The sequence below is a fragment of the Onthophagus taurus genome, chromosome 8, assembly GCF_036711975.1.
Source record: "Onthophagus taurus isolate NC chromosome 8, IU_Otau_3.0, whole genome shotgun sequence".
NCBI classification, from domain to species: Eukaryota; Metazoa; Arthropoda; class Insecta; order Coleoptera; family Scarabaeidae; genus Onthophagus; species Onthophagus taurus.
Window position 1 is genome coordinate 7,618,964 of NC_091973.1, and position 16,014 is coordinate 7,634,977.

The 16,014-nt window shown below is 32.3% G+C and overlaps 2 protein-coding genes across 3 annotated transcripts in view; one reads left to right on the forward strand and one right to left on the reverse strand.

The window, feature by feature from the left end:
* LOC111419448 (elongation factor-like GTPase 1) overlaps window positions 1-16,014 on the forward strand; it is a 69,360-nt gene that overhangs the window by 17,465 nt on the left and 35,881 nt on the right. The gene's annotated exons all lie outside the window — the stretch shown is intronic.
* Window positions 1-16,014, reverse strand: part of LOC111419462 (doublesex cognate 73A) — a 39,963-nt gene that overhangs the window by 5,815 nt on the left and 18,134 nt on the right. The window contains exons 2-3 of the mRNA XM_023052271.2: window positions 9,218-9,340; window positions 8,891-9,028 (exon numbers count right to left, since the gene is read on the reverse strand). Coding sequence (XP_022908039.1) covers window positions 8,891-9,028; window positions 9,218-9,340 — 261 coding nt within the window. The remainder of the gene's footprint in view (window positions 1-8,890; window positions 9,029-9,217; window positions 9,341-16,014) is intronic.

The window sequence follows — 16,014 nt, forward strand, 5'->3', positions numbered from 1 at the left end:
AAAAAATTACTTCTAATATCGAACAATAATTAATAATATTTGTGTTTTGATTCCCTTTTATCATCGTGTGTGTTAATGAATGTGTAAATGAGTCGTACTTTAACGATGAAAGATTTTATTTATGTTTTTTAATTTCTACCGGTTTCGGCGTGTTAATTCCATCTTCAGGAAACAACGTTATACGATTTTATCTTTATCATACAACTTGTTTATAAAGAAGCGCTATTTTGTACTCTGTATATCATCATTTACAGGTATTAAAATTGATTTGTAATTTTGTAGTCTTAAAAAATTACTTCTAATATCGAACAATAATTAATAATATTTGTGTTTTGATTCCCTTTTATCATCGTGAGTGGTAATGAATGTGTAAATGAGTCGTACTTTAACGATGGAAGATTTTATTTACGTTTTTCAGTTTTTACCGGTTTCGGCGTGTTAATTCCATCTTCAGGAAACCACGTTATACGATTTTATCTTTATCATACAACTTGTTTATAAAGAAGCGCTATTTTGTACTCTGTATATCGTAATTTACAAGTATTAAAATTGATTTGTAATTTTGTAGTCTTAAAAAATTACTTCTAATATCGAACAATAATTAATAATATTTGTGTTTTGATTCCCTTTTATCATCGTGTGTGTTAATGAATGTGTAAATGACACTCGTACTTTAACGATGAAAGATTTTATTTATGTCTTTTAATTTCTACCGGTTTCGGCGTGTTAATTCCATCTTCAGGAAACCACGTTATACGATTTTATCTTTATCATACAACTTGTTTATAAAGAAGCGCTATTTTGTACTCTATATATCATCATTTACAAGTATTAAAATTGATTTGTAATTTTGTGGTCTTAAAAAATTACTTCTAACATCGAACAATAATTAATAATATTTGTGTTTTGATTCCCTTTTATCATCGTGTGTGTTAATGAATGTGTAAATGACACTCGTACTTTAACGATGAAAGATTTTATTTATGTTTTTTAATTTCTACCGGTTTCGGCGTGTTAATTCCATCTTCAGGAAACCACGTTATACAATTTTATCTTTATCATACTACTTGTTTATAAAGAAGCGCTATTTTGTACTCTGTATATCATCATTTACAAGTATTAAAATTGATTTGTAATTTCGTAGTCTTAAAAAATTACTTCTAATATCGAACAATAATTAATAACATTTGTGTTTTGATTCCTTTTTATCATCGTGTGTGATAATGAATGTGTAAATGACACTCGTACTTCAACGATGAAAGATTTTATTTATGTTTTTTAATTTCTACCGGTTTCGGCGTGTTAATTCCATCTTCAGGAAACCACGTTATACGATTTTATCTTTATCATACAACTTGTTTATAAAGAAGCGCTTTTTTGTACTCTGTATATCGTCATTTACAAGTATTAAACTGATTTGTAATTTTGTAGTCTTAAAAAATTACTTCTAATATCGAACAATAATTAATAACATTTGTGTTTTGATTCCCTTTTATCATCGTGTGTGTTAATGAATGTGTAAATGAGTCGTACTTTAACGATGAAAGATTTTATTTACGTTTTTCGGTTTCTACCGGTTTCGGCGTGTTAATTCCAGCTTCAGGAAACCACGTTATACGATTTTATCTTTATCATACAACTTGTTTATGAAGAAGCGTTATTTTGTACTCTGTATATCATCATTTACAAGTATTAAAATTGATTTGTAATTTTGTAGTCTTAAAAAATTACTTCTAATATCGAACAATAATTAATAATATTTGTGTTTTGAATCCCTTTTATCATCGTGTGTGTTAATGCATGTGCAAATGACAGTCGTACTTTTACGGTGAAAGATTTTATATGATTATTTTATATTTATATATTTTATATTATTTTATGATTTTATACTTGTGTATGATTTAAGGTCATGTTCTGAGGGTAGTGATGGTATTAGCGCCGATATGATTAAGCTTGCCTGTCCAGTCATTTTATCTTATTTCACACATATATTAAATGTCTGTATTGCAGAGGGGAGGTTTCCGGACATTTGGAAGCATGCTCTAATTAAACCTATTCCTAAAAATCAAAATCCTACCAGTTTTAGTCATCTGAGACCTATTAGTTTATTGCCAGCTTTTTCAAAGATTCTGGAGAAGATACTAAAACAGCAACTTGTGGAATATTTTCATGAATTTAATTTACTTCCGGAATTTCAATCAGGTTTTAGAATGAGTTTTAGTACTACTACTTCAATGATGGCGCTTATGGATGAGCTGATTACTGCGATTGATCAGGGTAACGTTGCTATTCTCACTCTGCTAGACTTTAGTCGTGCATTTGATACTGTGAATTATACCGTTCTTTTGTCGATTCTTTCGTCAATTGGCTTTGATTCGACTGCTCTAAACTTAATTAGTGCATATCTGAATGGTAGATCACAGTCGGTTGTTATTGATGGGGTGGCATCCGAGTGTCGTGAGGTTATCTCCGGGGTTCCACAGGGCTCTATTCTGGGACCGATTTTGTTCTCCATTTATACAGCTCATCTTTTTGATCGGATTCAACATGGTACACAGTATGTTTACGCGGATGATACGCAGTTGGTTCACTCCTTTCATCCCTCCCAATGGCGGGAGGCTATTCGTCGCATCAATACTGATCTCCATTGAGTTTATGAGGCATCCACTGCACACTGTCTGAGGATCAATCCTGATAAATCGGCGGCCAAATCATGATCTTTGGGAATACAAAATTCACTTCAAAAGTGGCTCGGCCCTTTGGTATTGTCATGAATGGTACGAAATTACCTGTAGTTGATAGTCATAAAAGTCTTGGTTTGGAAATTGATAGTTCTTTTAGATATTCGTCTCAGGTCAGTAAATATGTTAAAAACACTTATTTCGCCCTCAGGCTACTTTTTCCGCATAGGTCTTACTTACCCATAGATGTCAAGCGGATGTTATGCGATGCTCTTGTTTTGTCTCAATTTAATTACATGATTCCTGTATACCATCCAGCGTTAACTGCTTTTGATTCAAATAGAATCCAAAAAATTCAAAACTGCTGTTTACGTTTTATTTATGGCATACGAAAATATGATAAGATATCTCATAAGTTAGTTGACGCTGGATGGTTGTCGATGGGGAACAGAAGAGTGCTTCAGACATTGGTGGTTTATCATAAACTAATGTTGAGTAAGACTCCAAGTTATTTATATAGGAAGATTAATTTTAGAAGTAATATTCATAATCGATTGACTAGGTTTATTTCCTTTATTTCTCCACCTGTCCATCGCACGGGTTTGTTTGAGAGATCTTTCTCATACCATGTTTACAAATCCTATAATCTTATTTCGATGGCTGATAGGAGGTTAAGTGTATCGACGTTCAGGTCTCGGTTATTTGAAAGATTATTCAGATGTCAGTGTGCTTCTCTGTTGCAAGGGGTCCCGATATCGAGTTGCGTTGCGCATGTCACGGAATCGAGTTTAGTTAATTAGTTTATTATTTACAACTAATTTAATAATTTTTTTTTTGTGTTTTGTGTTTGTTACGTCTTCAATTATTAATGTTTAATACCTCTTTTTGTTATCGAGGTCCAGATGGAAGAACAGGATTTTATTTTCCTGAATCTGCGCCCGTGAATTGCTTGCCGCACTATACTATAATAGCTCTCTTTTGTTTAGATAGTTTTATTTTGTATCTTTTTTTTTCTTTCGAATCATTTATTGTTTTTATTTTTGGTTATATTATCTTGCTATATTATATTGTTTTATTTCTGTAATTGCTGTGTGGTTTGGCAATAAAGTCTATTATTATTATTATTTATGTTTTTTAATTTCTACCGCTTTCGGCGTGTTAATTCCATCTTCAGGAAACCACGTTATACGATTTTATCTTTATCATACAACTTGTTTATAAAGAAGCGCTATTTTGTACTCTGTATATCATCATTTACAAGTATTAAAATTGATTTGTAATTTTGTAGTCTTAAAAAATTACTTCTAATATCGAACAATAATTAATAATATTTGTGTTTTGATTCCCTTTTATCATCGTGTGTGTTAATGAATGTGTAAATGACAGTCGTACTTTAACGATGAAAGATTTTATTTATGTTTTTTAATTTCTACCGGTTTCGGCATGTTAATTCCATCTTCAGGAAACCACGTTATACGATTTTATCTTTATCATACAACTTGTTTATAAAGAAGCGCTATTTTGTACTCTGTATATCATTTACAAGTATTAAAATTGATTTGTAATTTTGTAGTCTTAAAAAATTACTTCTAATATCGAAAAATAATCAATAATATTTATATTTTGATTCCCTTTTATCATCGTGTATATTAATGAATGTGTAAATGAGTCGTACTTTAACGATGCAAGATTTTATTTATGTTTTACAGTTTCTACCGGTTTCGGCGTGTTAATTCCATCTTCAGGAAACCACGTTATACGATTTTATCTTTATCATACAACTTGTTTATAAAGAAGCGCTATTTTGTACTCTGTATATCATCATTTACAAGTATTAAAATTGATTTGTAATTTCGTGGTCTTAAAAAATTACTTCTAATATCGAACTATAATTAATAACATTTGTGTTTTAATTCCCTTTTATCATCGTGAGTCTTAATGAATGTATAAATGACATTCGTACTTCAACGATGAAGGATTTTATTTATGTTTTTTAATTTCTACCGGTTTCGGCGTATTAATTCCATCTTCAGGAAACCACGTTATACGATTTTATCTTTATCATACAACTTGTTTATAAAGAAGCGCTATTTTGTACTCTGTATATCATCATTGACAAGTATTAAAATTAATTTGTAATTTTGTAGTCTTAAAAAATTACTTCTAACATCGAACAATAATTAATAATATTTGTGTTTTGATTCCCTTTTATTATAGTTTGTGTTAATGAATGTGTAAATGACACTCGTACTTTAACGATGAAAGATTTTATTTATGTTTTTTAATTTCTACCGGTTTCGGCGTGTTAATTCCATCTTCAGGAAACCACGTTATACGATTTTATCTTTATCATACAACTTGTTTATAAAGAAGCGCTATTTTGTACTCTGTATATCATCATTTACAAGTATTCAAATTGATTTTAATTTTGTAGTCTTAAAAAATTACTTCTAATATCGAACAATAATTAATAATATTTGTGTTTTGATTCCCTTTTATCATCGTGTGTGTTAATGAATGTGTAAATGAGTCGTACTTTAATGATGAAAGATTTTATTTATGTTTTTTAATTTCTACCGGTTTCGGCGTGTTAATTCCATCTTCAGGAAACCACGTTGTACTATTTTATCTTTATCATACAACTTGTTTATAAAGAAGCGCTATTTTGTACTCTGTATATCATCATTTACAAGTATTAAAACTGATTTGTAATTTTGTAGTCTTAAAAAATTACTTCTAATATCGAACAATAATTAATAATATTTATGTTTTGATTCCCTTTTCTCATCGTGTGTGTTAATGAATGTGTAAATGAGTCGTACTTTAACGATGAAAGATTTTATTTATGTTTTTTAATTTCTACCGGTTTCGGCGTGTTAATTCCATCTTCAGGAAACCACGTTATACGATTTTATCTTTATCATACAACTTGTTTATAAAGAAGCGCTATTTTGTACTCTGTATATCGTCATTTACAGGTATTCAAATTGATTTTAATTTTGTAGTCTTAAAAAATTACTTCTAATATCGAACAATAATTAATAATATTTGTGTTTTGATTCCCTTTTATCATCGTGTGTGATAATAAATGTCTAAATGACAGTCGTACTTTAACGATGAAAGATTTTATTTATGTTTTTTAATTTCTACCGGTTTCGGCGTGTTAATTCCATCTTCAGGAAACCACGTTGTACGATTTTATCTTTATCATACAACTTGTTTATAAAGGAGCGCTATTTTGTACTCTGTATATTGTCATTTACATGTATTAAAATTGATTTGTAATTTTGTAGTCTTAAAAAATTACTTCTAATATCGAACAATAATTAATAACATTTGTATTTTGATTCCCTTTTATCATCGTGTGTGTTAATGCATGTGCAAATGACAGTCGTACTTTTACGGTGAAAGATTTTATTTATGTTTTTTAATTTCTACCGGCTTCGGTGTGTTAATTCCATCTTCAGGAAACTACGTTATACGATTTTATCTTTATCATACAACTTGTTTATAAAGAAGCGCTATTTTGTACTCTATATATCATCATTTACAAATATTAAAACTGACTTGTAATTTTGTAGTCTTAAAAAATTACTTCTAATATCGAACAATAATTAATAATATTTGTGTTTTGATTCCCTTTTATCATCGTGTGTGTTAATGAATGTGTAAATGAGTCGTACTTTAACGATGAAAGATTTTATTTACGTTTTTCAGTTTTTACCGGTTTCGGCGTGTTAATTCCATCTTCAGGAAACCACGTTGTACGATTTTATCTTTATCATACAACTTGTTTATAAAGAAGCGCTATTTTGTACTCTGTATATCATCATTTACAAGTATTAAAATTGATTTGTAATTTTGTGGTCTTAAAAAATTACTTCTAATATCGAACAATAATTAATAATATTTGTGTTTTGATTCCCTTTTATCATCGTGTGTGATAATGGATGTGTAAATGACAGTCGTACTTTAACGATGAAAGATTTTATTTACGTTTTTCAGCCTTTACCGGTTTCGGCGTGTTAATTCCATCTTCAGGAAACCACGTTATACGATTTTATCTTTATCATACAACTTGTTTATAAAGAACTGCTATTTTGTACTCTGTATATCATCATTTACAAGTATTAAAATTGATTTGTAATTTTGTAGTCTTAAAAAATTACTTCTAATATCGAACAATAATTAATAATATTTGTGTTTTGATTCCCTTTTATCATCGTGTGTGTTAATGAATGTGTAAATGACAGTCGTACTTTAACGATGAAAGATTTTATTTATGTTTTTTAATTTCTACCGGTTTCGGCGTGTTAATTCCATCTTCAGGAAACAACGTTATACGATTTTATCTTTATCATACAACTTGTTTATAAAGAAGCGCTATTTTGTACTCTGTATATCATCATTTACAGGTATTAAAATTGATTTGTAATTTTGTAGTCTTAAAAAATTACTTCTAATATCGAACAATAATTAATAATATTTGTGTTTTGATTCCCTTTTATCATCGTGAGTGTTAATGGATGTATAAATGACACTCGTACTTTAACGATGAAAGATTTTATTTATGTTTTTTAATTTCTACCGGTTTCGGCGTGTTAATTCCATCTTCAGGAAACCACGTTATATGATTTTATCTTTATCATACAACTTGTTTATAAAGAAGCGCTATTTTGTACTCTGTATATCGTCATTTACAGGTATTAAAATTGATTTGTAATTTTGTAGTCTTAAAAAATTACTTCTAATATCGAACAATAATTAATAACATTTGTGTTTTGATTCCCTTTTGTCATCGTGAGTGTTAATGAATGTATAAATGACACTCGTACTTTAACGATGAAAGATTTTATTTATGTTTTTTAATATCTACCGGTTTCGGCGTGTTAATTTCATCTTCCAGAAACCACGTTATACGATTTTATCTTTATCATACAACTTGTTTATAAAGAAGAGCTGTTTTGTACTCTGTATATCATCATTTACAAGTATTAAAATTGATTTGTAATTTCGTGGTCTTAAAAAATTTCTTCTAATATCGAACAATAATTAATAATATTTGTGTTTTGATTCCCTTTTATCATCGTGTGTGTTAATGAATGTGTAAATGAGTCGTACTTTAACGATGAAAGATTTTATTTATGTTTTTCAGTTTTTACCGGTTTCGGCGTGTTAATTCCATCTTCAGGAAACCACGTCATACGATTTTATCTTTATCATACAACTTGTTTATAAAGAAGCGCTATTTTGTACTCTGTATATCGTCATTTACAAGTATTAAAATTGATTTGTAATTTTGTAGTCTTAAAAAATTACTTCTAATATCGAACAATAATTAATAATATTTGTGTTTTGATTCCCTTTTATCATCGTGTGTGTTAATGAATGTGTATATAATGTGTTTATTTACGTTTTATAGCTTCTACCGGTTTCGTGGCGTGTTAATGCCATCTTCAGGAAACCACGTTATACGATTTTATATTATTTCCATATTATTTTATATTAGTTTATCTAATTTATAAAAACCACGATATTCTTTTTCGTCTGGGACTGATTTTTCAAAATTAATAATTAATAAAGCTATAAATTGTGTTTGTGTTGATTTCGTTTAAAAAATATGTTTCGGTTACCACAACAATGTAACATGACCTAGAATTTAAGACATTGTCTCCTTGATAATCGCAAAGTGGTTTTGAACATGTATGAAATAATAATTAACTTTAGAGATGAGTTGAAACGAGTTTATCTCGATACAAAGTAATAAAAAAGTCTTAGGTTGAGATTGACTGATTAAGGTTTATATTGGGTGGCTTTTAACTATTTGACGTGGTGCTTTAAGCGCCTATCAAGAATTCCTTATTTTAATTGAACCACTGCAAATACCCAAGTGTTACTGCGGTTAGATCGTTAGAGAGGAGTCCAGCACTCGTGGCCAGTTCCAACTCTGGTCGGCTAAGATAAGCTCGGCCATCAATTACGCGGAAGCTTTAATGACTCTTCTCGTGACGGACGAGGGATATTCTGTAGATAGTGTTGGGTACGATTGGCATCGCGGGGTTCCTGAGGACACCATCGGGTATTTCCTCGCCCAATATAATCGTTTCGAGCAGCGCTTCCCGGCGGAGATTCATTTGCATATATTACATAAATTGCGCGGGTTTTGAATGAAGTCGTAAATAGTCTCTCGTGATGTACAATGGACTTACGGAGTTTCCGTTTGTTGCCAATTGTGTCGTATGCAGATCGTCAGAATTCAAGCTGGCCGAACAGGGTTCTCTGTATCTCGACGGGCACGCGCAGAGCGGTTGCGTCCAGTTTAGCCGGACGTAGACGGCGTTGCAGACCTGCACAGAAAACCCGGCGTCAATTACTAGGTACGAACGGTGCTTTGGTGAAAGGGAAGGATATTTCGTAATTAGCATAAGCTATTACGTTCGTTGAGGTACAGTGCATCTCAGAATTATTTGAACATCTTTGCTAATAAGGAAGTTACACTTTGGTGGAATATGGCAAATTTAAGAAATTTCGCTTACCTGTTGGATAGCGCACTCTGGTAGTAGATAGATGTGCTGATTATGCGGAAAATAGTGATACTTGGTGGGCTTAATCAAGGCTCCGGCTGCAGCTCCGGGGACGGCTGGCAATGGAAGCAGGTTCTGTAAAAATAAAACTTGAAGAGGAGAATAACCAAATTGGCGGTTATTCGTTTCTTTGATTAGTGACCGCGGTCGGACGAGTGGTTTGCAACGAATGTTGGGGGTCGAGTACGTTTCAATTATTACCGCTGGAACGAGTTCGCGTTTTACCTTCTTTACCAGAGGCCGTTACCCGCTACGGTGCGCTTCCGGCACGGTCGATAATATTTCAGAACGTTGAAACTAAGTAGAATTAACACCCATTAGTTTTATTGCGAACGAAGGGGCCGGTCACGACGCTCTCCTTCTTCGCGGTTCCGCCTGTGACGTACGACGTAGGTAGCTCGTTGTGCCGCCAAAGATGACCTTTGTACCCATACGTGTAGTGCCATAGCAGGATGCAATTAGGCATTATTTCAACTTCGATATTTCCCATGGGCCGCGCGGGTTCATTAATCCGCAAATGGCCGCGATAACTCCGAACTCGAGACTCCTCGACGAGGACTCCCTATTCGAACCGCGATGAAGGTATTTGCCTACTTAGTTTCCAAGGGAGATGATGACCGGCAACAACGGCGGCCGATGCCCAGCGACTTTCAATTTCAGTTGACCGTTCTTCCTCCGTGGGAATTGCTTGCGCCCTATTTTCCTGCGCAAAAGACTCGCGGTCGCGGTTAATTACGAATTATTTTTAGTACATTGTTGCATTTACCTACATATCTGGCTTACACCGTACGGTATCCGACCAAAATGGTATACGAACTTAGTATTAGTACTAAGTATATAATTGGTTAAAGAGAAAGCTTGTCGTTTTTAATATTTTGTTTAAAACTTCATGAGCTAGATCTCCTTGATGAATTATGTATCGTTTCTGTTATCCTGCTTTCCAGTCGCGTTTCCTCAGTTAGCATCTGTTCCGAGATCTTAACTGCATTGCTTTACTACCAATAATTCAACAATCACAAATTACATAATACTAAGTTCTGTTATTTCGAATCGAGTTAATTGTTATAAGACGTATCACTTAATGATGATCGCCAGAGAGAATGAAAGGGAAAAAATAAATTGGCTATCTTAATCATCAGATTTATTTGCTGGTTTTAACGGCATTCGTCTCAATATAATAATAATAATAAATCTATGGTCACTAAAACGGTGCATAATGTTAGTTGCTAAAATAAAAGATGCTTTTTAAATGTCATAAAGTGAGAAATATTACGAATCTCAATACGCAGACTATTCCAAAGGGTTATGGCCTTTACAGTAAACGATTTATGGTAAATCTTAGTACTATGGGTCTGCAACATAAGCAGAGAATCTAACTGAGATCTACCATGCGACGACAAGCGTTGAAATATACAGTAGGAAACGATCTACGGTTCTGACAGCGTAATATCTGTAAATAATTTAATTACGGTATGGAGTTATGTGTTGAGATCTCTCGAGATCAAAGATATACCGTATACAGTTGTTCTGAAATCTTTGCAGTTTGTTTCGGAGTGTTACCGAAAGATCAGGATATATGCAACCCTACCTATTAATCGGTGGATCTACCGATATAGAAGATAGTCTACCGACATACGACTTAATCTACCAATTTATTGTACCAACGATATGACAATGTCGCTCGAGCAACGTTGTCAGATCGTTGGTATATACAGTACGCGTCATAAGTGCCTAATTCGAAAACGGTTCAAAATATAATATTGTCAAAATAGATATTGACGCATCTAAGAGCAAAAGTGCAAGAGAGCAATATTGTTAACAATAAAATTTGCTACAACTTTTGATATAAAAGTTTTTTTATAACATGCTCCGATTCCCAAACGTTACCTGTAATATCTTGAGAAATAAACAAATTTTTTAAATTCTCATATTTTTGTATTTTTCTCGATATTGACGTATCTAAGAGCAAAAGTGCAAGAGAGCAATATTGTTAACAATAAAATTTGCAACAATTTTTGTTATAAAAGTTTTCTTATAGCAAGCTCCGATTCTCAAGTGTTACCTTTAATAACTTGAAAGAGCAACAAATTCATAAAATTTTCATATTTTCGTATCTATCTCGATATTGACGCATCTAAGAGTAAAAGTGCAAGAGAGCAATATTGTTAACAATAAAATTTGCAACAATTTTTGTTATAAAAGTTTTCTTATAGCAAGTTCCGATTCCCAAGTGTTACCTTTAATAACTTGAAAGAGCAACAAATTCATAAAATTTTCATATTTTCGTATCTATCTCGATATTGACGTATCTAAGAGCAAAAGTGCAAGAGAGCAATATTGTTAACAATAAAATTTGCAACAATTTTTGTTATAAAAGTTTTCTTATAGCAAGCTCCGATTCTCAAGTGTTACCTTTAATAACTTGAAAGAGCAACAAATTCATAAAATTTTCATATTTTCGTATCTATCTCGATATTGACGTATCTAAGAGCAAAAGTGCAAGAGAGCAATATTGTTAACAATAAAATTTGCAATAATTTTTGTTATAAAAGTTTTCTTATAGCAAGCTCCGATTCTCAAGTGTTACCTTTAATAACTTGAAAGAGCAACAAATTCATAAAATTTTCATATTTTCGTATTTATCTCGATATTGACGTATCTAAGAGCAAAAGTGCAAGAGAGCAATATTGTTAACAATAAAATTTGCAATAATTTTTGTTATAAAAGATTTCTTATAGCATGCTCCGATTCCCAAGTGTTACCTTTAATAACTTGAAAAGCAACAAATTCATCAAATTTTCATATTTTCGTATCTATCTCGATATTGACGTATCTAAGAGTAAAAGTGCAAGAGAGCAATATTGTTAACAATAAAATTTGCAACAATTTTTGTTATAAAAGTTTTCTTATAGCAAGCTCCGATTCTCAAGTGTTACCTTTAATAACTTGAAAGAGCAACAAATTCATAAAATTTTCATATTTTCGTATTTATCTCGATATTGACGTATCTAAAAGGAAAAGTGCAAGAGAGCAATATTGTTAACAATAAAATTTGCAACAATTTTTGTTATAAAAGTTTTCTTATAGCAATCTCCGTTTCTCAAATGTTACCTTTAATAACTTAAAAGAGCAACAAATTCATAAAATTTTCATATTTTCGTATCTATCTCGATATTGACGCATGCAAAAGCAAAAGTGCAAGAGAGCAATATTGTTAAGAATATAATTTGCTACAACTTTTGATATAAAAGTTTTTTTGTAACATGCTCCGATTCCCAAACGTTACCTTTAATATCATGAAAAATAAAGAAATTTTTCAAATTTTCAAATTTTTGTATTTTTCTCGATATTTACGCATCTAAGAGCAAAAGTGCAAGAGAGTAATATTGTTAAGAATAAAATTTGCTACAACTTTTGTTCTAAAAGTTTTTCGTAACATCCTCCGATTCCAAAGTGCTTCCATTAACAACTTGTCAATAGGTTCGATCCCGAAAAACAATAATTTTAATCAAACATTCAACAAGGTAACTTTGTAAGGGTCTTCACATGTAGGGTGTACGAGATTTTTTAAAAATACAATCTCTCGTGTGCAACTCATAACTTATATACAGGATATATTATTCTGAAGCGAGTTTTCTAATTTTTCAAAATGTTATGATGCGGAAGATATGGGACATTCTGTATATGTATATAAATTCATTTATAAACTTTTATCAAACAACATTTTCTGACTTTGTATTTAAACCTACCGATTTTTTGCCGTTGATTCTACCGACATTTGGTCGCCATAGGTCGGCATGGTTTTTAGTGAGTGGAAACAATGATAGACCTTTCTGCAGACGGATTGAATTTGAGGTTTCCAGGACATTGTGGAATCCATAACCACCCCAAGCTTTCTAACCATTAGCGAATGGGTGAAAAATCATTAAGCTTTGCCAGTAAAGGTCGACTGCCAAACGCAATTGCTTGAGTTTTAGCAGTATTTAATTTAAAGCCATAACGTTTAGACCAATCAAAAATATTAGAAAGATCATGATTAAGACGTGCAATTGCTTCCGGAAAATCATCAATAGTTGTCGTAGTGTAAATTTGGAGGTCATCAGCATACACATGATAATTACAAGAAATGCAATGGCTGACGGCATTAATAAAAATTGAAAAGAGCAACGGACCCAACACACTACACATTTAATATTACATGCAGACGAGAGCGCAGAATCAGCGCGCACACACAAGGAACGGCAGGAAAGGTAAGATTGAAACCAAGATAAACATGAAGATGTAAATCCAAGAGCAGACAACAAGAGATCGTGATCAACCGAATCGAACGCCTTGTTGAAATCAAGTAGTACAAGGATGGTAACACAACGTTTGTTGCAAGCATACCTAATATCAACTGTAATCTTAATAAGCGCTGTTGTCGTGCTATGACCTTTACGAAAACCCGATTGAAACTCGTTGTGCAAATTAGATTGTTGTAAATACTCTTGAACTTGTAAGTAAACAAGGCGCTCGAGAGCTTTGGATAGAACAGATAAAATGGAAATAGGACTCTTGGATTTAGGTATAGGGACAACATGAACAACCTTCCAATATAGGAAGAAGAAGTTTGAGACCAACTCCATCAGCTCCCACATTAGTAGATCTCGAGTGATTCAAGGCATCGCGGATTTCTGATGCTGTGATCAGAACAAAGGAGAAAGAGGAGGATTTAGATGAGGCAAGAATTTCAGTAATAGTAGTCATCCTAGTCTCACCATTAATGAGCAGAGGAGGATCAGCAAAAAGCTCGCCAATGAATCCCTATTGAAAGCAGCCCGAACAGAGGGAGACTGAACCGCGAGATTGGATAATCTCCGGTAGAAATAAAATTTAATAATAATTTAAATAATAGCTTTGCACGGTTACACTCTCTCATCAACGATCTTATTTCATCACTTAACCAGGGTGCGGGCTCAATCGTTGATACTTAATATAGCTGATACTCAATCGCAAATGAATATTAATGAATTAATTAATTAATTTTTGTTATATTGAGTTTCGAGTATATATTCGAGTATAAATTTGCGTTGAGGAATGCAGTTTTGCCTTTAGATTTATTATGCAATCATTGGTCAGTCAATTATTGTGCAACTCTTCTCCTGGACCCACATTTGTAATGCAAATCTAATTTCCACATATAAACATTCTCTCGAACGTTCGCTTCAACTTTTTTACCATTACCCTAATCTTAACGGTTTCGCGCCATCACTTCTATTGACTCCTGTCGAGAACTCTTAATTAATTAATAGTAATTGATGGGGGATTTTGTATCGAAAAAAATAAATAAGAACGCGGACGTTGTTGCCATTCTAAGTCCAAAAATTTTCTACAACTACTAGGTCAAATATAAATCAACAATAAGCTTCTTCTGCATGCGTCCTTAATGCGTTTTACTGTTACGTCGACATCCTCCTTACGATCGAGGAAGCGGTACACAACAACCGTCAAAATGCTCTTTTAAATAAAGATTTTTTTTTTCGTTGAAAACCAGCTGGGTAGCGCGACAAAAAATGTTTCCTTATTAAGCTTCAGATTACTTTTTGGGCTAACGGATACGCCACATTTTGGCATTCAAACATTAATGAGTCTATCAAAAAGCTGAAATTCTTCTGGTAACTGTTACGTTGCTTTTTAAGACTGTACTTTAACTCTCCGTAGGTGCACATTAAGCAAACATTCGTGCCAGTAGGTTATAAATAATTCGCTTTTACTGTGAGCAATGCCAAACATGCCTCGTCTCTCATAAGAACTCCATCTATAATTCCATACTCATTTATTTTTCTTGTTTTTCGTTCCACAACCTTAATCGTACTTGCAATTTTCACTACCGTTAATTGAAGTTTTGACGAGCCAATATATGTATATATATTATTTAAGATAAAATCTTCTAAATGAATTGCCGGATACGAAAGTATAAAAGTTGTCAGAGGAAGAGGAAGAGGATGCAATTATAGCGGAGACGAGTCATCTTCTCGAAACAAAAATGGGCATACGCCAAGAGTTTTCGTAAAGGAAATAACTTTTTAATGTGCCTTCTAATTTGGTAGAAGTGAGTCATTAATATCGATTGGATGATAGATAAAAGAGTGTAAGGAAGCACTGTCTATTGTTAGTTTTATGTTGATCGTAAAGAAAAAAAAATGTAGTGTAAATAGTGGGCAGAATGGGTCTTTCTAGTTACGAAAGTAGGTCGAACATAGTAAAGAGCTGTTTGTTCTTGTTACGTCGCTTTGTGAATATTCATGAAGAAGAGATGAATCCACAAGGAAAATTGGGTTGATAAGATATTACAATAACGGTTCTATTGAAATTGAACAACAATGAGTATACCATTGCATAGTCGCGATCCTGGTCAGAATAGAGAGGTACTCATCAGATTCCGTGAAGTCTCACATCAAGATACACGTCATGAAAAACGACAACAAAAACATTTAACTATTTAACGGAAATTCTTGGCACTCCATCTGGCTGCAGTTTAAACTTGTTAAACGAAGTGTAACAGAATATATTTTAGCTAATTATACTACGATTTCTTCTTGTTTTCATCTTAAGTAGTTTGTAGAGGTCGACAATTTTATTTTTATTTAAATTCACCAATTATTAGAGTTAAATTAAATGAACCAATAAAACTTATATATTAATGTAAACTTAAAAACACATTAATTAAAATTATGAGAATGTTAATAACATCCAATTAAAATTTAAGA